The 23,024-nt window shown below is 36.7% G+C and overlaps 2 protein-coding genes across 2 annotated transcripts in view; one reads left to right on the top strand and one right to left on the bottom strand.

Moving 5' to 3' along the window:
• Positions 1-9,154, bottom strand: part of SKIC3 (SKI3 subunit of superkiller complex) — a 95,032-nt gene extending 85,878 nt beyond the window's left edge. The window contains exons 1-2 of the mRNA XM_012477587.3: positions 9,096-9,154; positions 2,853-2,924 (exon numbers count right to left, since the gene is read on the bottom strand). The gene's annotated coding sequence lies outside the window, so the exon portion shown is untranslated. The remainder of the gene's footprint in view (positions 1-2,852; positions 2,925-9,095) is intronic.
• A 146-nt stretch (positions 9,155-9,300) lies between these two features.
• The window catches only part of ARSK (arylsulfatase family member K), a 64,956-nt gene continuing 51,232 nt past the window's right edge, over positions 9,301-23,024 (top strand). The window contains exons 1-3 of the mRNA XM_012477626.3: positions 9,301-9,562; positions 19,741-19,870; positions 21,633-21,792. Of these exons, the coding sequence (XP_012333049.2) occupies positions 9,437-9,562; positions 19,741-19,870; positions 21,633-21,792 (416 nt within the window). The 5' untranslated portion in view covers positions 9,301-9,436. The remainder of the gene's footprint in view (positions 9,563-19,740; positions 19,871-21,632; positions 21,793-23,024) is intronic.

A 23,024-nucleotide genomic window follows, 5' to 3' on the forward strand; every position in this document is an offset into this window, starting at 1 on the left:
CTATTCTAAGCAAGATCCAGTAGAATAAGCCCAAGTCACAGATAAAACACTAACACAAATAATTTCAGTGACTGTGATATGTAAGTTTAAGAAAGCATTATTTTAATGCTAGTGGCTGTGATATATATATATATTATATATATATATATATCACAGCCACTAGCATTAAAATATATATATATATAATATATATATATTCAAAATCAGGATATTAACTTTTTTCACAATAAGGACACTGTAGGATTATTACCTGTACTTTCTCTAAAGAAAAACAATGTTTAAACTTGAATGGACGCAATGGATAATATAAAAGGGTTGTACACCAATTTCAGCCAAAAAAATATTTTTTAATTAGTAACAAAGTATTTCTTCATTTAATTTTAAGATACATTAATTTTAAATAAATTGGCATATTTTAAGATTTCCCAACTTATTCTGGCTTACCTGCAAACAAGTCAAATTCAATCATACTGAAAATGATTGAAAAAAATAAACATTTGTATTTTCTGTCAGCTCCTCTAATCTCATAGAAAGGTAAAACAAAGTTGTGTTAAATATTAAGTACTTATTGACTCCAGATGTTCAAGGGAGCAAAATATACCAAAAAGATGAATCACTGACATGGTACACTGACAGTCCTTTATATCCAAAGAAGAAGCTAACACAGAAATATGAGACCAAAGAAGTCTGAGAAGTGAGATATATATTTTTTAATCTTTTTGGCTTAAAAAATTTTGGCATTCAAAATAACAGAAAAATTAAGGTACCATAAAATCACTTTATTTACAAATAGAAGCAGATCCCCTAAATAGGCAGATAAGTAACTTTTTTTGCCTACTTACAATAATTATATAATTTAAAGCACCATATTTCATATGTTCTTGCTTTAGAAATTACTACCTTATCTGAAATTATCTTGTTATATATTTATAGGTGAGAACTTTAGAACAATTTTTTTGTAGTTTGCAAATCTTGATTGGAGTTAGATAACAAATTTCAGTGCTGATTTCACAATTAATTTTCTCAAACCAGTTTCCTTTGGTTAAAAAAAAAAAACCCTGCAGACTATAAAGAAGAAAACAACATCAAGGATGATGACAACTGATCTAGATCAATAAAAAGAGACACTCTTTTTGTAAAAAAATCAAAAGATTTCCAAGTTAAAAAGGAAAAAAAAAAGTCTCAAATTAAAAACAAACAGAAGAGTACAACCATTACATAAGGAGGAAGTTCACCATCTCTTATCACCCAACATTTAAGAGGGCATGTATACAAATAAGGTAGAACCAACCCTACTAAACTACATGCAGCCCCCAAGCTATTTGGTGTGCATGACATAAAAAAAAAAAGAATATAATCTAAATAAAGAGAAAGACTTAAGACATATGATTCACTCAATAATCAAATGCTAAACTAAGAGTAAAAAAAATGAGTGAAAGTGCAATAGGAATTCAGAGAAGGAAAGGTGTATGGTGTGATGTAATTAATGGCTATTATTAATAGAAGATGACAAGACTTAAGAATGGAGGGAAGAAGGAAAATTGCTCTACTCAGAGGCAAACACATTAGCAAAGTGAGAGAAGTAGGAACAAGTTGTGAGAAGTATAGGTAATGTGAGAAAACCAGCCTGAATGGATAGAAGGGACCTATTAAAGAACAGAAGAAAATTAGGTTGGGTAGGTAAAGTAGAGCCTCAGATTACTGATTCTGAAAGTCAAACAGACAAGTTTGGACTTAAATACAGCAGCAAATAGGAAGCCATTAGGAATTTTTAAGTAGGTATTTTAAAGACCACTATATAGAAACAAACATCATTTTTCTCTTGGTAACCAATTCTAATATTAAATATCCTTCAATATCTGTATGTCTCCATATGTAATTACAATTCTTCATGCTACAACAGAATCCTCTATTCTTCTCTTCCAACTCCTTCTTCATTTGATGCAACATTTAGCATAATAAGCTAGCAATGAGGTCCTCTCTCACTCATGCATATACATATAAGTATGTATGTAAGTTTCAGAAGGTTAATTTTTAAAAAGATAAAATAATCTGTCCCTTTTCAACCCTAAAAACTTCTACTTCCTTTTTTTTTTGAGGGGAAAGGGAAAGGTCCATTCACCAATTTTCTAAACAAATACTTACTGAGATCCAACCATCTACTAGGTATCACTCAAACCCATTTTCCTTCCAAGAGTAAAAATCTACTATCCAAAATGATTCCACGTAACCTCATACTCCTCTGTTTTGGATATTTCCCTTGATTGTAAGGATTTCTAACACTTCAAAGAAATATCTAGCTCTCTTGCAAGAGACAGATGTCTTTAATATTCTTCTACAACACAACTCCCTATTAATTCTTTCCTCTTATACCTCTCCTCCCACTTTTCTCCTCAATCTCAACTGGCTTTTTTTTAAATAAGAGCATTCATTTTGTACATTTTCACTCAAGTTTTTCTACTACCAACGCAAAATATTTTTATCCAACATAAATCAAGCATAAAAAGTTGCAACAATTGCCCTTAAAAAGGGTTAGAAAGTGACAGCCATGCCATAAAGGCAATGATATTCCTCAAAGACAACATATATAGGTAAGTGAACTGATATGTCCTACTCCAGTTGAGGCTATGAAACCTTAAATAATAGTCCAACATGCTCATACAAAGATTCCACAAAGCCAACAACAATAGTAATGATAATGACAATGGAAGCTAATTACAGAAAAGAAAAAAATACCTTTAAATCTAATAACAAAAGGTATTTTTGTGATGACCCATAGTCTGACATTAAAAAAAAAAAAGTAAAAATAGAATAAGTTTTGAAACTTATTATTTAGCATTCTAGACACTTACCTTTTATCTATTATTACCACCTCTATATTCTTCCTGAATTCAATTTCAGATTGTTCCTTAACCGTTTTCCATCTAAATTAAATAAAAACTATGAGAAAGTTATATAAAAAGGATGACACCCACAACCCAAAACCTTCTGAACTTTTTAAAGCATCAGATTCAATTTTCATAATTTATAATTTAAAGGATGAGAAATAATAATGTACAATTTTTAGTACTTTTTATATTTCCCAGAGAGACACTAATCTCCAAATTTTCTAATTGGTCTAAACTATATTCCTAAGGCTTCAGATGATAAAAGGAAACTTCTATAAGAGATGAGAAGGCTTTTGAAAAACCATTTCAAAAACCCAAAATACACTGATGTCAATATAAAGAAATGGAGCCAAAAAAGAGTATCTACTATTTCTGTGCCATTTTTGCTTTGAATCAAGGACATCTACAGACAACTAAGCACACTTATTTACACCCAATTTGCAGTCTAATTATATTAAAATAGCACTTTGTTCTAAGGAACAAAGGGAGTATAATATAATTATAGTTTATAATCTAATGAAAACAGAGAAAAAATTTTTAATGTTAATAATGCATTTAAATAGTCATTAAAAATAGTAACACAACTAACTACACATCTACAAATTCCAAGGATATTTTGATAGCATCCCTGAAGTGGCTTCTGTCAAACAAAAAATAATCTAGAATGCTCCTTGGAGAGAATGGAGGCCATTTTGAAAAGCTGAATAAAGTGAGAAAAAAAAATGCTAGGAGGTAAACAATGTAGGCGAGGTAGGTAGGGATGAACAAGGAATGAAAAGTTCACTAAACCAAAACACTCATTAATGATCTACCTAAATAGAAGTGTCAATTCAACAGTAAACAGTCTTACTGGTAAGAAAAGAAAGTCTGGTAATCCAAAGAGTGTTTAAGAAAGTAAGATAAAAGTTAGAAAAGGTACAAACCTATTTCACTGGCTTCTTGAGCCCTGGTAACACCTGGCTGCCCTCCTCACCCAATCTAGTTTTATTACTCAGTCACTTCAACTCTGTGATTACAAAACACCCTAGATCCTGTCAGCCCCTACACTCTGTCACATCCACCACCAAGGCTTACCCTAGTTGAGAGTGAGCTTAGGAAATCAAATGGATCTAGGATCAAAGCCATTAGACCTTGGGTACCTGACTTCATTTCACCAAGCCCATTTCCTCATTGGTAAAGTAAGAATTACACCACTTACCTGATACACACAAAGATGGAGTGCTTGGACATAATCAAACTAATAATCTCTTATCTACTGTTATTCTCTCAATAAACTTCACTATTTGCTATTCCTGAAACAGCTAGTGCGATAACTCAGTGGTTATTATAAACTGTCTCTACATTCAAAATCCTCAACCCTCTCTGCAACCTACTCCTTCTTTGCTCTCATGAAGTAAACTTCTTACCGATACAAATGGCCCCTGACTTACAAATGGTTCAACTTACAATTTTTTGACTTAATCATGGGCTTATCAGAGTATTAAATGCATTTTGACTTATGATATTTTCAAGTTAAAATGGGTTTATGGGGTGTAACTCCATCATAAGTCAAGAAGCATCTGTATTCCTCAAAAGACAGCTATCATCAGACATGAGTATCCTCTTCAAATTAATTACTACACTACATGAATACTAGAGTATAGCCTACAACAGGGATCACTCCCTCCTCCAAACCACTTATTAACTGAGCTACTCAACTGAAACATAACAAATATTATTTTCATTATCCTCTATAGACATATCCTGTCTCCCAATTCAATAAATTCTTAGATGCAGGTCTTAAATTTTCAGAGCTCCTTATATATCCAACACTTACTGAATAATATATATTCAATAAATAGCTAATGATCTTCCAGCTTCCACAGCTTACCACGGTTAACAAAAAAATGAATGACAGATGGAAGTGTCTCAATCAGCAGAGGTTTATTGAGCCATACTTTAAGAACACGCCTGGGAAAAATAAGACATCGAACCATCTGTGACCCACTTTTTCCAAAGAGGGCTTTGAGAACTCAGTACTCTAGGGGAGAGCATGCAAGAGGGAAAAAATGGGGGGAAGAAAGTAGGCAGTGAGGCAAAGGGTTACATTCTTCTGAGGCTCTAATTAGAGCTCAATAAATGTACCTTCTACATAAGATAAGGTAAACATCTGAAAAGAGGGAGAAAAGAGTCAATTATGCAACCGTCAGGGTAGATGTAAGAGTGATTAATCTCATCTTGTCCTGGTTCTGTACTCGGGAAGATAAGCTTGCAATCGACATTTTCAGTGTGAGATTTAACAGAACTTAATTTTAGGAGTTAAATTTAGGTTGCAGATCCAAGATTACAATTGGCATGTGCTTGTTTTATAAGAGAATATAATATGTATCTTGAAAGATTTAGGAGCCTGCAAGGAATTTCCTTGTGAGCAATTTGGGGAGGAGGCCATCTGAAGAGGTATATGGCCTTTTGTCGTTGTGGGAACCTAGCTTATGTGTAAGACTATGACCTAACATCGTGAAATTACAAGCTATCTGTTTAGGAGAAAAGAATGGCAGTGTTGCATGACTCACGTCCCAGGCTTAACCTTCCCCTTGTCATAGTGAGTTTGGGGGCCTTAAGAGTTTTATTTTCTTTTATACCATCAAAAGGCTTGTTAATGTTTTGATACTAGTTTACACTACTTTTTAAAATCACCCCTCCCAGTCTTCTACCTGTACATCTTTGCTTCTCCCATTTACCCTGTCTACCCTCGCTTCTGTCTACTCACGTTACACAAACTTCAAGGCCAAATTCAACTGTTAAGCATATAGCCTTCCCAGACCAATCTCACACTAGTCTGAATTTATAGCATTTATTATCTATACTAACACTTCCAAAAATGTATTCCAAGAAACATTAACATGCTTAAAGATGTTAATGAGTGGCCTAGTAAGTTTGTGAATATTATAGGCTATATCTCTCAGTCTTTCAAAGTCACAAGGTAAATTATCTTTTTAAAGCCTCTGAGAATTCCTATAATGAAGACCCAAAGTTAATTTAACCCAGCAATTCTAAAACTTCTGTGATGATGGAACATTTATTTCAGTGAAAACCAATTAACATTTGGAAGTACACAAGCATTCTCCAAAGTACAATTTAGGATATTATAGTTTTTGTTTTTTGATTATTTAGCATTAACTATACTTTTTGATATCTTTTACGCTGCTATTAAACTTACAGATGTTTATGTCTGTCTGTGTGTCTCCAAAAACTAGACTGGAGGTTCCCAGGGAGCAGAGACTATTTCTAGTTCCTTCTTTTCTTCCCTACAGTGTCTGGTACAATGCAGATGTGAGGACAAAACTAAGTTTATTCCACGGTCACAAGTTGCACACTTAGTCTCCTTTTCTTAAGGCAGAATATGGTGTTGCAGGTATTCTGGACATTAAAAGAACTACAGAGAATCAAAACCTAGATCAAGACTCTTTTATTAAAGATCTTTCTGAACCACAGAGTATTTCACTCAAAGCAACCAATCTCTAGCTTAAAAATCTGTAACTGATGACTTAAACATACATGTTTGTAATGGAGCCTTTTAAGGGCTGAGTTATGTCCTCCAAAAATTCATATATTGAAACCCTAACCCCTCAGAATGTGACAGTGTCCTGGAGATAGGACCTTTATGGGGTAATGAAGGTTAAATGAGGTGATATGGGTAGGCCCATCCAATCTGTTGACCTTAAAAGAAGAAACCTGGGCACACACACAAACATAAGGGATGTACATGCCTAAAGGAAAGACCATGTAAGGTCCTAGAGAAAAGGTGGCCAAATGCAAGCCAAGGAGAGAGAGGCCTCCGAAAAAATCAAAGATCTCGGCTTTCCAGCCTCCAGAATTATGAGAAAATAAATTTCTGTTGCTTAAACCACGCAGTCTGTGGTATTTTGTTACGGCAGCCCTTGGAGACTAACAGAGATGCCCTACCTTCACTGTAACACACAGACACATGCATATGCACACACAAAAGTACCTCTTCTGAGAGCATAAGTTACTGGTTAGCAAAAATGTTGTATGTTCACAAAAGAGTAATCTAAACAATGAGGAAACCTGAAATTACATGAGAACTAGCTGAAGAAACTGGGAACTGGAAAAAAAATAAATGGTGGAGAGGAGTTGGGGGAAGGACTGTTGAAAGGGAGAGATTATCCATGTAAAAGTGAAGAAAAATGAACTAATGTATGGTTAAAAATAGAGGAATTTCAACTTAAAATAGGAACTTTTAATAATTAGACCTATATAAATGTGGGATGAGGTGTGCAATGGAAGGGTTTCCCATCACTGGAGATGAAAAAGCACAGGCTGGACAATCCCCTTAGCAGGAATGTTTTAGGATAAACTGAATGTCAGATGGGAAGTAGGACTAGAAGCCTCTTAGATTCTTCCAGCACAATGTCTCTAAGGCTCTAAAATATCTGTCTTGCTCCAACCCACTGCAGCACCTGCTCCTATTGACACTGCCAAGAGGAGAAAGAAGAAAAAGGTGTATTCTTGTAATCCTGTCATCATCTCTGATGTTATGTCCTGTGGAAACAAGGCCGTAGAGAGTAAGTACAGTTTATGGAATCAACCACAAAGTTAAATATAACTTTTGTGAATTTAAATGTCAGTCAATATTGTCTCTATGGTAGAAATATGTCCTATATTCCAAATTAACTCAAAACAAATTTCTATTTATAAAGGAACCCACTTGTATCACCTTCCATGCTGTATTATTTCATGTATGCTAGGTTTTGCTTCCCTGAAATCTAACCTCATGTAAACCGAGACTGCTGTTTAGTTTAGTTTTGTTTTGTTTTTTTGAGACAGAGTTTTGCTCTTGTCGCCCAGGCTGGAGTGCAATGGTGTGATATCAGTTCACTGCAACCTCCACCTCCTGGGTTCAAGCAATTCTCCTTCCTCAGCCTCCCTAGTAGCTGAGATTACAGGCGCCTGCCACCACGCCCAGCTACTTTTTGTATTTTTATAGAGACAGAGTCTCACCACGTTGGCCAGACTGGTCTCCTACTCCTGACTTTAGGTGAGCCATCTGCCTAGGCCTCCCAACGTGCTGGGATTACAGGCACGAGTCACCGTGCCCGGCTCTGTTTGTTTTGCACGCTCCCGCAGATCTTTATCATGCTGCTTGAGTAACAATTCCGCTAAACTAACAAACTCGGTAGACTGTCATGAAATTTAGTAATTAACTGCAAACAAAGAATTTAGTTACAGCACAGACTGTTGAATTTCCAGTCGTGCTCATACCAGCTCCCTGTGTAAATTCAGGTGAGTCATTTAACCTCTCCAAACCTGTTTTCCTATCTGCAATATGGTGAAAGTGAGGATTATGAAAAACATTACATATAAAAGTACCTGGCATGCAGTAGATGCTCAGTAAATTCCTAGTATTATGCTCAGCACCTAATTGCCATGTGAGTATTAAATAAATAAATCTGTTCCTTTTTACAATTATCTTATGCAAAAAAAAAACCTGCCAGATATTAGTAATCAGTTGGCTTATGTTAAATAAGTACTATAACTTCTCTTTTTACTGTCAAAATATTAAAACTACTAGTGTGATGTGCAAATTATATACCTGAAACTACGATACTGAAATCGGAATTTGGCTTTGAGACAGAAATCTGCTTTTTCCAGAAATCTCCAAAGGAATTCAACAGTCAGAAGAGATCTGTTTTTATTCTGCAGCAAAACAATGGTATTCTGAACCTACGTCAACTAACTGAACACGTCGCACAGCCCAACATTTACCCCTCCTGTTTCGTTTCTCTCCTTTGCTCTCTGAAGGCAAGGAACAGCTATGCTTTTCCCCGCCGATAGCCTGAAACTTCTTACTAGGCCCCGCTCCTCACCCCATGGGAGCACAGTAAATCCTGACTGCACCAGGTGAGAGAAACAATAAGATGAGACAGGCTACAGACTTCATTAGGGAAGGTATTACAGGGGCTCTAAGGTATCCACGGCGGACTTGAGGCGGTCCACCCAGAGGCCCCACAAGGAACCGCCCTATTCAACTTAAGTGACAGCCGCGCCGCCACCTCATCACCGCCCAGTTCACGCTCTCGCCCAACACTCAGCCACGCTTGCGCGGCCCAAAACGAACAATCCCAGCCCCGATTCTTTCTTTCTCTGAGTACCATTTCAGTCGCCTTTAGGCTCCCTTGTGCAAAAGCGACAGAGATCCGAACCCACCTGGTACAGATACCACTCTTCTACAAACGCCGGGTCTGGAGTGAGAGCGCATGCGCCTTTCCCAGGCATCATTCACGTGACTGGAAGTGGCCGGGTTCTGATTTGCTCGGTATTTGATGAAAAGGTCTTAACGTGGGTAAAAGCTGGGATTTCTCTGTTGCGCATGTGCGAGTTCTCAGCCTGATGGGAGTTGTAGTTCTGAAGGTGAAGCTCGGCGTTACTATCAGGAAACCAAACTGAAAGCTTTGGGAGTTGTTAGCTGTCCCCGACCCGCTCTCCTCCAGAGAACGCCAGAGGGAGGCGGCTGGCCCAGCGTCAGGCTCTCAGAACCGCTACCTGTGATGCTACTGCTATGGGTGTCGGTGGTCGCCGCCTCGGCGCTGGGGGCACCGGCCCCCGGAGCAGGGGAGAAGAGGCGTAGAACAGCCAAAGCCCCCAACGTGGTACTGGTCGTGAGCGACTCCTTTGTAAGTAGCGCGAGGCAGGGGAGGGACGCCCCGCTGGGGACCGGCGACCTCCCCGTCGCCTCCTATGCTGCGGGCTTTGTGGAGCAGAACCTGAGACATTTTCAAGCACCTTTTACCCCGATGCAAGGAAAGAAATACATTTTATATGAGGCCCCGTGTACTCACACATACACCACATACCTATGCAAGCATATAAAACAATAGTAAGTGAAACACTGAAAACATCTTTGCAAATCTTTTCTTTTTTAAGACTGACATATATTTTAGAAAGAGAAAAATAAATTATTTTACCACTACTAATGAACTTTGTAGTCCATACGCTCCGTTTGGTTTGTGTGGTAAAACAACATTCTGCATCTCCATAAAAGCGTGTAACTTTCCAAAAGTCACTTTCCAGTTCACTTCTAGATTGCAGAAACTCATGTTTGGGTGAGAAGTGAAGAAAGTTTATTACCCAGGTTTGTGATAATCCTGTTAGTGCTGGATTTAAATGGAATCGTTATAACTTGATCCACTCCCCTGTATTCCAAAGAAATTGTATGTGTGTGTGTGTGTGTGTTGGTAATGTGGCTGAATCCCAGACTTAAACAATTTTTGAAACTTTTCCAAGCCAAAGGTGCTACTGTCAGCCTTACCCGATGCTTTTAGTATGATCGATGTTTTCAAAAGTGCTGCTTAGTCAATTGTTTGGTTATTAATTGTAATATTAGTTTATTATCACTTGGTGTTACTGTGGTTACATAGATGTTGGTGTTAAGCATATCTGGTACTAAAGAGTGTTTGTAATCTTATGTTGTATTTCCTTTCTTATAGATAGTTCAACCCCTGATGATTAAAATTACATAGTCTAGATGTGCTCATGGGGATTTTTGAAAATAAGTTACCTTTGTGATTTAAACTTAGAGCATGGGCAGTACTGGAAATTGACTAGATGACATTTTGTTGCCGAGTGCTCTTGTAATCAAAGATAAAGGAAGCAGGATTGTGCAGAGGAGAAGCAGAATTTTGTTGCTATCTTATGAATGACAGTTCTCAAACTAAGACAGTGCTTCAGAGCTGCTTTCCGGTTGGAGGGAGGGGAACAGAACTTTCTACCTGCACATTGGATGGCCGCTGGTTGTGGACTGCTCCTAGAATGGGGGCATGATGTGGGACAAGGCAGCTGTCTTCAGCAGAGGCAACTGTCCATTCCTAAAAGGGAATCACATGTTGTGTGAAACTTCCAAAGATAACTGAGAGATTTAGGTTTATTTTTTTAGTATTGTATGAATGCATAAATTTTTCTATATTCGTGCTTAAATTTTTTGTATTTGCATACTTACTGTTATTCAAAGTGTCCTATCTTTGGCCAGTGGAAGCCCCTTCAGGTTGTTCTGAGTCCTTTTGACCCATCCCCATTAGTATTTGACAGCTTGCTTTAACAGAGTTCCATGTCCACAATGCATACTTCCTGTCCCACCTTGTATTTAGAGACTGCAATCTGAGTGTTAGGGTTTTCATTGCATCTTGACCTTTCCATTGGACAAATCTAGAAAGTACATATATTTTAGAAAGAGAAAAATAAGTTGTGAGAACATACTGATACTTTCCATTTAAATTTAAGATTATGAGTTTATTCTTTGATTTTTATACTTGTATCTTTTTTTGTCTTATGCCAAATATTTTGGTCTAAATACACATTAATACAATTACTCATTTGCTGTATCCGAACATATAATACGTATATATCAATGTGTTTGAAAATAAGACAGTAATATTACTAGAAATAATGATAGTTCTGAGTGCAGCTTACAGTTTCTTTGAAGTTTTTGCTGTAGGTATATTCAACTATATAGTAAAAATATTGGTCTTTAAGCTTAAAATAATTCCTCTCTCCATGATTATACCAGTTTATTATTATTAGATTATTAGTGAGATTACATACAGTTAGATTCTTGACACTGTGATTTATCATTTCTAAAACCTACAAGCTGATAGAGTTGATAGGGCAGTTGAGCTGATAATAATTGTGGGAAGAAAATAGCACATTGGTTTTACTTTCAGAATAGCAACACAAGAAGCTTTGCAGAACAACTCCCAAGAAAATAACCAAAACAAATGAAAACTCTTTTTTAAACTATAAATAAAAATTATTAAATATTTGAATCATTTAAAATGTCTGGAAATTGTCCAAAGGGCATACACCAAATGAAGAAACAATGTTCAAGAAAATCTACTAAAACTTGGTAAGAATGCCAAGAAGAGTCTGTGGCAGTGGACTATGGCTTTGACAGAGGTTTCACTCAGGTGGGTGTGGCCAAGAAGATAGGACTTCTTCTCCCCTCAGCTCACAGTCACCAGTTATCATATCTCACCAGATGGGACAGGCTGTGAGGATTTCTCATCTTCTCCTAATCCAAGTTGGAGAGGTTAAATTCCTAGTGAACACAGCTGAGAAGTTGAGGGCTCCCTTACTTCAGTCAGCCCCCACTTACAGGATGGAGGCTTTATGCCAGGTGCAGAAGGCTAAGAATACTAGGACCCTAATTGCCATGGCCCTAGCTCTCTAGTAGGACAGAGGTTCCATACCAGAAGAGACAAGCTGAGAAAACCAAACAAGCTTCTGCAAAGCAAGCAGAATGAAGGAATAAGGATTAGAGCAGAAATTAAGGAAACAGAGGATGGGAAAATAGTAGAGAAAATCAATCAGACCAAAAATTGGTTCTTAGAAAAAATCAGCAAATTTGACAAACCTTAGCTATGCCCACCAAGAAAAAAGACAAAAGAGCTAGATTACTAAAATAATGAAAGAGAATGGGTACATTACCTTGAGAAATGAAAGAATTACAAGGGAATACTTAACATAAAACAACTGTATGTCAACAAATTAGGTAACTTAAATGAAATGGACAAATTGCTAGGAAGGCACAAACTACTGAAACTAAATCAAGAAGAAATAGACAATCTGAATAGACCTATAAGAAGTAAAGAGAGTGAATTGGTAATTTTAAAACTACCAATAAAGAAAAGCACAGACCCAAAAGGTTTCACTGATAAATTCTACCAAATACTTTAAGACGAATTAGTACTAATTCTTTATCTACTCTTCCAAAAATTAGGAGAGAACAATTCCAAACTATAAGATCAGTTCAGCCGAGTGCAGTGGCTCACACCTGTAATCCCAGCACTTTGGGAGGCCAAGGTGGGCAGATCACCTGAAGTCGGGAGTTTAAGACCAGCCTGGCCAACATGGTGAAACTCCATCTCTACTAAAAATACGAAAATTAGCCAGGCGTGGTGGCAGGCACCTGTAATCCCAGCTACCCGGGAGCCTGAGGCAGGGAGAATTGCTTGAACTTGGGAGGCAGAGGTTGCAGTGAGCCAAGGCATACCATTGCACTCCAGCCTGGGTGACAGAGTGAGACCTCATCTCAAAAAAAGAAAAAAAAAAAATGATTCATGCCTGATTCCAAAGCCAGGCAAATACATCGTAAGGAAAGAAACCCACAGCCCAGTATCCCTTAGGAATATAAGAGCAAAGATCCTCAACAAAATGGATTTGGCCCTCCGTACTCACAGGTTCTGAATCCACAGATTCCACCAATCTCAGATTTAAATATATATATATGGTTATTTGTGGGATGTTGAACTCACAGAACTTGACTTTTCCTATCCATGGGTTCCACAGGGTTGGCTGTGGGACTTGAGCTCACAAAGATTTGGTATCCTTGGGTTGTCCTAGAAACAATCTCCTGCAGATACCAAAGTACAAATGTACTAGCAAACCAAATTCATTAGTATATAAGAAGAATTATTCACCATTGCCAAGTAGGATTTATCCCCAGAATGTACAGTGAATTTAATACCTGAAAATCAATTAATGTAATACATCATGTTGACTGAATAAAGGACAAAACCCATGTGATCATCTCAATAGATGCAGAAAAATCATTTGACAAGATTTAACAATCCTTATGCATTCAACTGACTAGAAATAAAAGAGAACTAAAAGACATCTACAAAAAAGCCAGAGCTTTACACTGAATGGTTAAAAAAAATTTATTCTGACTAAGATCAAGAAGAAGACAAGGATGTGTGTTCCCACCACTACTATTCAGCATTGTACTAGGGTTTCTAGCCAGAGAATTAGACAAAAGATTAAATAAAAGGCATCCATATTGCAAAGGAAGAAGTAGACATATTTATACTTGCAGTAATCTTGTGTGTAGGATTCTACAGATCCACTATAAAACTGTTACTAATAAATTAGTAAGGCTGTAGGATATAAGATCAGTGTACAAAAGTAAATTATATTCTATATACTTGATTGACTAATACACTTATAGTCAAATTAAGGAAACAGTTCCATTTAAAGTAACATCAGGATGGATGAAATACTTAAAGTAAATCTAATCAAAGAAATGTAGTTCTTATACTCTGAAAACTACAAAACATTGTTAAAGAAATTAAAGAACATTTAAATAGTGAACAGACATCCCCTTTTCATGGATCAGAAGATTTAATATTGTTAATATAGCAGTACTCACCAAATTGACCTATAGATTCAATTCAGTGCCTATAAAAATCCCTAGGATTTTTTTTGCAGAGATGGAAAAATTCATCCTAAAATTCATATGGAAATTTAAGGGACCCAGAATAGCCAAAAATAAATCTTGAAATAAAAAGAACAAAGTTGGAAGACTTATACCTCCCAATTTTAATTCTTACATCATAACTACACCAGTCAATGCAGTATGTTACTGGCCTAAGGATAGATGACATACAGATCAATGGAATAGAATCAAAATTCCAGAAATAAACTCTTATATTTATAGCAAATTGATTTTTCAACAAGGGTTCCTTCCAGGTGCCAAGACCATTTAATAGGGAAAAAATGATCTTTTAAACAAATGATGCTGTAAAAAACAATATGAATGAAGCTGAGCCCTGCCTTGCACCATATTAAAAAAAAAAAGTTAAATGAATTGATTGATTAATCAAATGTAAAAGCTAAAACTATAATACTCTTACAAGAAAATAGGTGTAAATCTTTGTGATTATAGATTAGGCGATTAAAAGATCTTAATAGACATTTTTTCACAGAAGAATAGACATGGGCAAAAGATCTTAATAGACATTTTTTCATAGAAGATATGCAGATGACCAATAAGTACATGAAAAGATGCTCAACATCATTAATAATTAGGGAAATGTAAATCAAAACCACAGTGAGACACCAGCTACACCCACTGGAATGGTACAATGAAAAAGACAATGGCTAGAATTGGCAACAATGTGGAGGAATCACAGCCCATATACTGCTGGTAGGAATGTAAGATCATGCAGCCATTGGAAAATAGTTTGGCAGTTTCTCAAATGGTTAACCGTAGAGTTGCAGTATACTCCAGCAATTTTACTCTTAGGTATATATCCAAGGGAAATGAAAATATAAGTTGACACAAAAACTTGTACATGAATGTTCATAGCATTATAATGTTCATTATACATAATGGCCAAAAAGTATAAACAACCCAAATGCCCACCAACTGACAAATGGACAAATAAAATTTGGTAATACTATTCAACAATAAAAAAGAAATATGATACATGCTGCAATGTGGATAAAATCTAGAAAGATTATGTTAAGTGAAAGAAGCTAATCACAAAGGACCACATGTCGTATAAGTCCATTCATGTGAAATGTCCAGAGAAAGCAAATAGGTAGAGCCAGAAAGTAGAATGGTGGTTGCCTAGGCTTCCAGCAAATAGAGAGTAATGGCTAAGGAGTGCAGAATGTCTTTTGGGGATGATGATAACATTCTAAAATCGACTATGGGTAATGGCTGCACAACTTTCTGAATATACTAAAAACCATTGGATTGCACACTTTAAATGATGAGCTGTTTAGTGTGTGAATTATATCTTAATAAACCCCTTTTTTAAAAAATAGAAAACAGGCCAGGCGTAGTGACTCATACCTGTAATCCAAGCACTTTGGGAGGCCGAGGCGAGCAGATAACCTGAGGTTAGAAGTTTGAGACCAGTCTGGTCAACATAGAGAAACCCCATCTCTACTAAAAATACAAAATTAGTTAGGTGTGGTGGCACATGCCTATAATCCCAGCTACTCAGGAGGCTGAGGCAGGGGAATCACTTGAACCTGGGAGGTGGAGGTTGCGGTGAGCTGAGATCGCACCATTGCACTCCAGCCTGGGCAACAAGAGCAAAACTCCATCTCAAAAAAAAAGAAAAGAAAAAGAAAGAATACAAAAATTAACCAGGCATGGTAGTGTCCCAGATACTCAGGAGGCTGAGGCAGGAGAATCACTTGAACCTAGGACGTGGAAGTTGCAGTGAGCTGAGATTGTGCCACTGCACTCCAGCCTTGGTGACAGGGTGAGACTCTGTCTCAAAAAAAATAATAATAATAAATAATTAAATAAATAAAAAATAGAAAACAAGCATCTCTGCCTGGGTGTTAAAGGACATAGGCATCTTCTCCATCCCCACTCCTACTCCTACCTCTACTCCCTGCCACTGCACCTTTGTCAGTTTTAGTTTTGGTCAGGTTTCAGGAGTGGCGGAGGAGAGTAGGTACAGGAATGTATGCTACAGAGTCTGATAAGAGTCTCATTCAGTCTGATGGACAGATCTAGGAAGAACACTATAAGCAGTCTTGCCATGCTAACATGGCAAATTAAAGTTATTGTTATATTCTTTCATTAGGATGATGCATTCAAATCTAAACTTCTCTGATTCTACCTGGCCCGTAATGATAAGGAACCAAGTACAAGTCATAGTTCAGAAGGAGCAATCAAAATCACAAAATCATATCTATTTAAAGGCTCACCCACCCCAAGGGGAAAAACTGTGTGGACCCATGAGAATTAACTAACAAGAGCAGAACACAGCAACTAAAGGCAGTTGGTACCATTTCTATCACTTTTATGCAGAAAGCCAATTAATGGGTCATTTTTATTTCTTAAATGCCCAATTTGTTTGAACCATAGGAATGGCCTTGAGAAAATTAAAATGGGCTATGAGTAAATTATAGACATTATCCCAAAAGTCACTCTGCAAGATTTTCTCTCCCAACAAAATTTGACAGAACTGTGTTTTCACTTATAACTGGCTATCCACTGTAAACCACATTAACATACTATGAAAAACTTACTTTCTCTGGTTTTCATCAACCAGCTGTGTTAAGATCCCTATCAGTTCAGAATTAACTATTCTATGGACCATTTCCCATTGATACCATCAGCAGCAGTACTAGTACTAGCCTAGTTTTTAAATGATTTGTTAGTATGCAAAAACCACATGCAGTTAAAAACCAAAACTTCTAGAAATTTTTAAAATATTTTCTCATAACATTTTGGTCTTCATTTATATGAAGTGTTGTTGATATTTTTGACATTGAGAATATATACATCATAATTGAAATATTTCCTAAGAACCTATTCAGATACACATTTTGCTATTGGTGTACTTAATCCAGTTTATTAAGCTTTGCAAAACTATACTGTTGACTTTTTTTTTGAGCATAAATTTGTCTTCTTTTTTAAATTGAACAAATCTCTAGATTAATAATTCATTTCATTTCATTCACCAAATATTTGAATTTCTCTGCCTTATATATGTCTCATGCAGTAATCTTAACATAGATCACCTTTCACTGATGGAATTGTTGGGAACTTTCTCACGTGGGGCAGTTGCCCCCTCCTTTTCTGGTTATCTCTGCCACTCTATACTTTAAAGAGTCCTGCTTTCTAGCCTGCTTTTGATACAGATGATGTTCCTGTGCTTGTCATAGAAATGAGTCCAGAAGTCACTAATATTGATTTTAATCTGATACATACATTAGTTATTGATATGCTGCAGTAGCCATTTGCAATGGTAGTTACACCAATTTGAACCTAGCCTGCAGGACCTGGAGTTTAAGTCCCAATATTTGAATTATGTAGCATCTTTAAGACAGTTCTACCTTGTGACCTCCTGCTCCATCCCCCAACCAGATAAGCCTGGGTAGCTGGGTTGTCTAGATTCTAAGCAGTGGCCACAAATTGTTATCTCCCCATATCCAAAAGATTGTAAGCATGAGATATTTAGACATTTGGAATTTGTGAGGATAAATTTCTGAGAATTCAAATTTAAGGGCTTAAAGAAATTCTCATGAGGGAGGGCTATGCACTTGTTTTTTTTCTTTTTTCTGAGATGGAGTCTCAACTCTGTCCCTCATGCAGGACTGCAGTGGCGCCATCTCAGCTCACTGCAACTTCTGCTTCCCGGATTCAAGTGATTCTCCTGCCTCAGCCTCCCAAGTTGCTGGGATCACAGGTGCCCACGACCACACCTGGCTAATTTTTGTATTTTTAGTAGAGATGAGGTTTCACCATGTTGGCCAGGCTGGCCTAGAACTCCTGACTTTAGGTGATCCCCCCGCCTCAGCCTCCCGAAGTGCTGAAATTACAGGCGTGAGCCACTGCGCCTGGCCACTATGCACTTGTGTCTTTGGCTTTCTAGCTCATCATTGAGAAAATCAGTAGTTATCTGCTTAGCATTCAATGATTACTCTTGCTAGAAGTGGTAATTTATTTTGACATAAAACATGCATAATTTTCCCATCTTAAAAAAGAACTGACTTTAATCCCATATTTTCTTCCAGCTAACACACCATTCTGTAATATCCATCCCATTTTTCTGTTTTGCTTTGCAAAATAACTTCTTAGAAGAGCTTTCTTTCTTTCCCCTGCTGCCTCCCTTTCTTGCCTTCCATTCCTTGCCCTTTCCAGTTTAGCTGTTCATTTTTACCACTCATTCAAAGTGCTCTTGTCAAGGTCACCAGCTGTCTTCATACTGCCAATTCCAAATGAGGCATTTTCTGGCCTCATTTCAGGTGCATTCTCAACACAGCAGATGTTACCTCTTTCATGGCACACTGTCTTCTCTCAGCTGTCATGGCACTCGGTCTCCTCGCATTTTCCTCCATTGGCCATTCTTTCTCAGTTTCCCATGCTGCTTTCTCCTCTTAGATTTCTTCATAACTTCCTCTAGACCCCTTTCTTTCCTTTCCTTTCCCTCTCTCCTTAAAAGGTTTTATTTAGTCTCACAGTTTCCAAAACCATGAATAAGCTAAATACTCCCAAGTTTTATTTCACCAAGATAGATTTTTCTGAACTCCAGATTCCTGTCTGTATTCAACAGCCTACTTTATATCTCTATTTGGAAATCTCAGATATCTCAAGGGTTTAGATATATTCTGTATTTTGGGTTGGCTCAGGTTTTAAACTGGAATTTATTTATTATTATGTTGAAACCATATAACAGATAAAACTCCAGGACCGGAATATTCTTTTTTCTGTCTTTGCTCTTTACCAAGGTGAATTTTTCAATTCCTAGTTCATCTCCAAAATACGTATCTCCAGCCCAAACATTTCCCAATCTTCAGACGCATTTATCAAGCTGACTAATTTTTTTGTAGAAAAAGGGTTTCGCATGTTGCCCAGGCTGGTTTTTAACTCCAGAGCTCAAGCTATCCTCCCACCTTAGCCTCCCAAAGTGATAGGATACAGGGATGGGCCACCACACTCCACCCCAGCTGCCTAATTGATATCACCACTTCCAACTCACAGATATCTCAAACTTTGATTGTTTCTTAAATTCTTTGAATAGCTATATCTTGCTCATTCTTTATGTCTCATACGTCCCAGAGAAGGCTTCTCTGTCCACACTGTCTAAGGTAGGTCTCTCTTGTCTTTCTGTATCTCAGACTTTTTTCAAATCACACATCATAATTTGTAATTATTTGTGGTTTATTTGCCAATATACTTTTGCCTTTCCCACTAGACTGTAAGCTTCATGGGGGCAAGGACTCTGTTTTATTCACCATTGCATCCTCAGATTTTGCACAGTAACTGGCACATAGTTAAGTGTTAAGTAAATACTTAGTTCATCCCCCAAAAGAACTTTCCAGGAAGTCCTTTATTTACTGTATCCAGATGAATCCAGGTGTAACAGTACATTGAATTCTACATATTTTTGTACCAGATACTGGGAACACTCTACTTATTTTGTTTTCATCTTTTGAGGATTATTAAAGTCATACTGAAGTCTTTTGCTATTGTAAATTTTATGGTTAAAGAAAATAATTTTCTTCTTTGGTAATGTAATTAGTGCTAATTAAATTTCTTTGTTGCCAGGATGGAAGGTTAACATTTCATCCAGGAAGTCAGGTAGTGAAACTTCCTTTTATCAACTTTATGAAGGCACGTGGGACTTCCTTTCTGAACGCCTACACAAACTCTCCAATCTGTTGCCCATCACGCGCAGGTATGAACATCCTTAACGTGAATGGAAGAAAGTGGCTACACACTGAAAATATATTCACAATTTAAAAGATTATACCTAAAAGTAGAATAGTTTGTTATATTTGGCCTCATTAAAACTTCTTGAATATAAAAGATGTGCATTTTAAGGTATATATTGGCTGTGGGGGTTGTTCAAATTGTAATGAATTTTTCAAGAGTAGGAATTTTTATCATTTAGAATGGTGTCTAGTTCATGCGTTACTGTTTCATTTCCTTTTGACTGGGGATTAGCAATCTTTTTTCCATCCATGAAAATGAGGGAGTACTCATATTTTCTAGAAGAGTTCTGTTTCCAGGGAAATTTTTCAGGAACAATATAAGTAATTGGGAGGACTTCTATGAACATTAGCGTATACCATGAAGTATTACAACTTATATTCAGATTTACCTGAATTTTTTCTTATTTCAGATTACATACTTTACCTCTTTCTTTCAGTCTCAATTCACTTTTATCCTAAGTCAGATAGTTCACTTGTATTATAATAATTTAACAAATAGGCATAGTTTTATTGGCAGAATGTCAGTGACATTAAGCCATGAATAATTAACAAATAGGAAAAAACTGCCATTTTTATAAATTTATCTATTGTATGATAGTGGTTTTCCTTTTCCCCTGTTTTTTGGGTTATGATTGTTGCCTTGGAATCCATAAACTCAGTGATTTGGTTTGTCTGTAAATGAGATGATTTGCTCTGTGATTTGAGTTACAACTTTTTTCACCTATATTTTCAAGACTACCAACTATATTATTATCAGTGATTAAAAAGGAAATTAAACGATATTGTAAATGGTATTTTAATAATGAAGGCACAGGCATATTAAAAAACAGTTTTGTTAACTATAAAGTAGAATGAGCAGTGGGCTTGGGTAAGACAATGACCTGGATGCTAATCCTCAATGTACCATGTCAAGCAAGTCACTCAGTCTTCTTATCTGCAAATTGCTGTGTGTACTGTGTACCTCACAGGGTTGTTCTGAGCATCACATTAAATGATGAGAAATGAACTCTAGAGGTCTCAAAAATGTTAGATGTTGTTTTTCCTGGAAGAAGTATATTCTGAAGAGTAAATACAACAAAGTTAAATAACTTATCAAAGGCTACTCAGTAACTGGTGTTATTGGGATTCAAACCCAGGTAATCCCCTATTCCACCTCTCAGAAAACATCTTGCTAGATGAAAAAAGAAAGCTGACTCTAACTTTCTATTATGTACACAGAATGGGAAAAGGAAAAAAAGTATTTATTGAATAAACAATCATAGTTGTAGAAAATGAGAGATGAGGCATAGCACACTTAGAGTTTTTGTGGAAAGCCAGCAAAAGGACAGGGAATAAGGGAAGATCTGAGGATACTGAGGAAATGAGATCTATACTTCAATTGACTGATTTAGAAACTTAACCAATAAATACTTAGGGATTATTTTTATGATTGAAAGAGGCCTCTAGTCACACAGGCTTTATATTTAATTCCAGCTATATTTACCTTAAGTAACTTAACCTCTAAGCATTAGTCAACTCATCTGTGAAATGGAAATTGTAACTCCCTGCAGAGTATCTACCTGATAAAATGAGATGACAGTCAGGAATGTTTGGTAAAGCACCTAATCTGGGTACGTCTTATTGCAGAGCATGAGCTCTACACTAGTGGACTGCTCTCTCAGAGTAATTGCCTTAATAGTCAAATTGTTAAGCTTCACCTTAATCCCAATTCCTTTTTTTTCTCAGCAATGTGGAGTGGTCTCTTCACTCACTTAACAGAATCTTGGAATAATTTTAAGGGTCTAGATCCAAATTATACAACATGGATGGATGTCATGGAGAGGCATGGCTACCGAACACAGAAATTTGGGAAGCTAGACTATACTTCAGGACATCACTCCATCAGGTAAAATAAAACAAAAATAGTCTTCATGAACTGCCCTCTGTCCTAGCGTATGCATGTACTGTTTTTGACTTTAGTTTTTTAATTTTTCCACTAAGGTGAAAGTAAATCTCTTAATCCCTTGACTGTGTTAATTAGGCTGAAATTTTAGCTTTCTTTAATCTTCCTGAAACATTAAAATTGCTAATATACTAGTGATTTTGTTTTTCTTAAACATTAAAGGTCTATAGTGTTTGTAAAGTTGTTTAGCCCATGCTTTATTTTCATTGAATTTCCTTTATATAATGGCTACTGTATTATTAATTTTAAATTTTGTTTTTAAAACCATAGCCTTCTTGCCACTTTCCTTGGTCAGTTCCCTCCAACTTGAGTCTATTGTAACCTTTTTTTTTCTTTCATTTTACTAAGTCCTGAAAAACCAGGCAGCCAAGCATAGTGGTTAAGAGCAGAGGTCAAGAATCCGATTGCCTACTTTTGAATTATAGTTTCTATTTATTACTAGCATTGTAGTAGTCTGCTCTTGGACACATTGTCTAGATGTAGACACTGTAATTTCTTTGCTGTGAGGATTGAATGTATCGCTAAGTTCAGAAAAGAGCTAACTTAGGAGGCCTGAGACTGCTATACTTAGAAAGTTCTGCTTGCAAGGTTGGCCCTTGTCTGGCATCTGGGAACTTAGATTTCAGGAGTATTCCTACTATTCCTTAACTGATAAGAGTGGCCTATTATGTGCCTGGAGCATTTGTATAATGTGGCTTATGCCAATTACCAGCTTTCCTTCCAGGAGTCTGGAATTTTGGCCTGTGCTAAGCAGAGGGTGCTTATGTAGTCAGCACCCCCACCAAAAAAACTTGGGTTCTGATTCTCTAATGAGCAGAAACAACACTTCACATGTGTTGTCACAATTTGACGGTGGAAGAATTATGTCCTCTGCGACTCCATCTGGAAGCTTGTGCCTCGTTTCTTCCGAACTTTGTCTTAAACACCTTTTTCCTTTGCTGATTTCACTACATATCCTTTTATATAATAAATTATTGCCATGAGTGCAGCTATATTCTGAGTCCTGCAATTCCTCCTACTGAACTTGGGTGTGATCTTGGAATCCCCCAACACTTGTGACCCCTAACACAAATACATATTAGGGATTAGAGTGCCTCTTTCGTACCCAGGCCAATGCTGATTGAAGGTTATTGGTAATGGTGGTTGTGATGGTGATAATACTAATGATGATGATA

The sequence above is a fragment of the Aotus nancymaae genome, unplaced genomic scaffold, assembly GCF_030222135.1.
Source record: "Aotus nancymaae isolate 86718 unplaced genomic scaffold, 86718_ANA_hifiasm-v0.15.2.pri h1tg000014l, whole genome shotgun sequence".
NCBI classification, from domain to species: Eukaryota; Metazoa; Chordata; class Mammalia; order Primates; family Aotidae; genus Aotus; species Aotus nancymaae.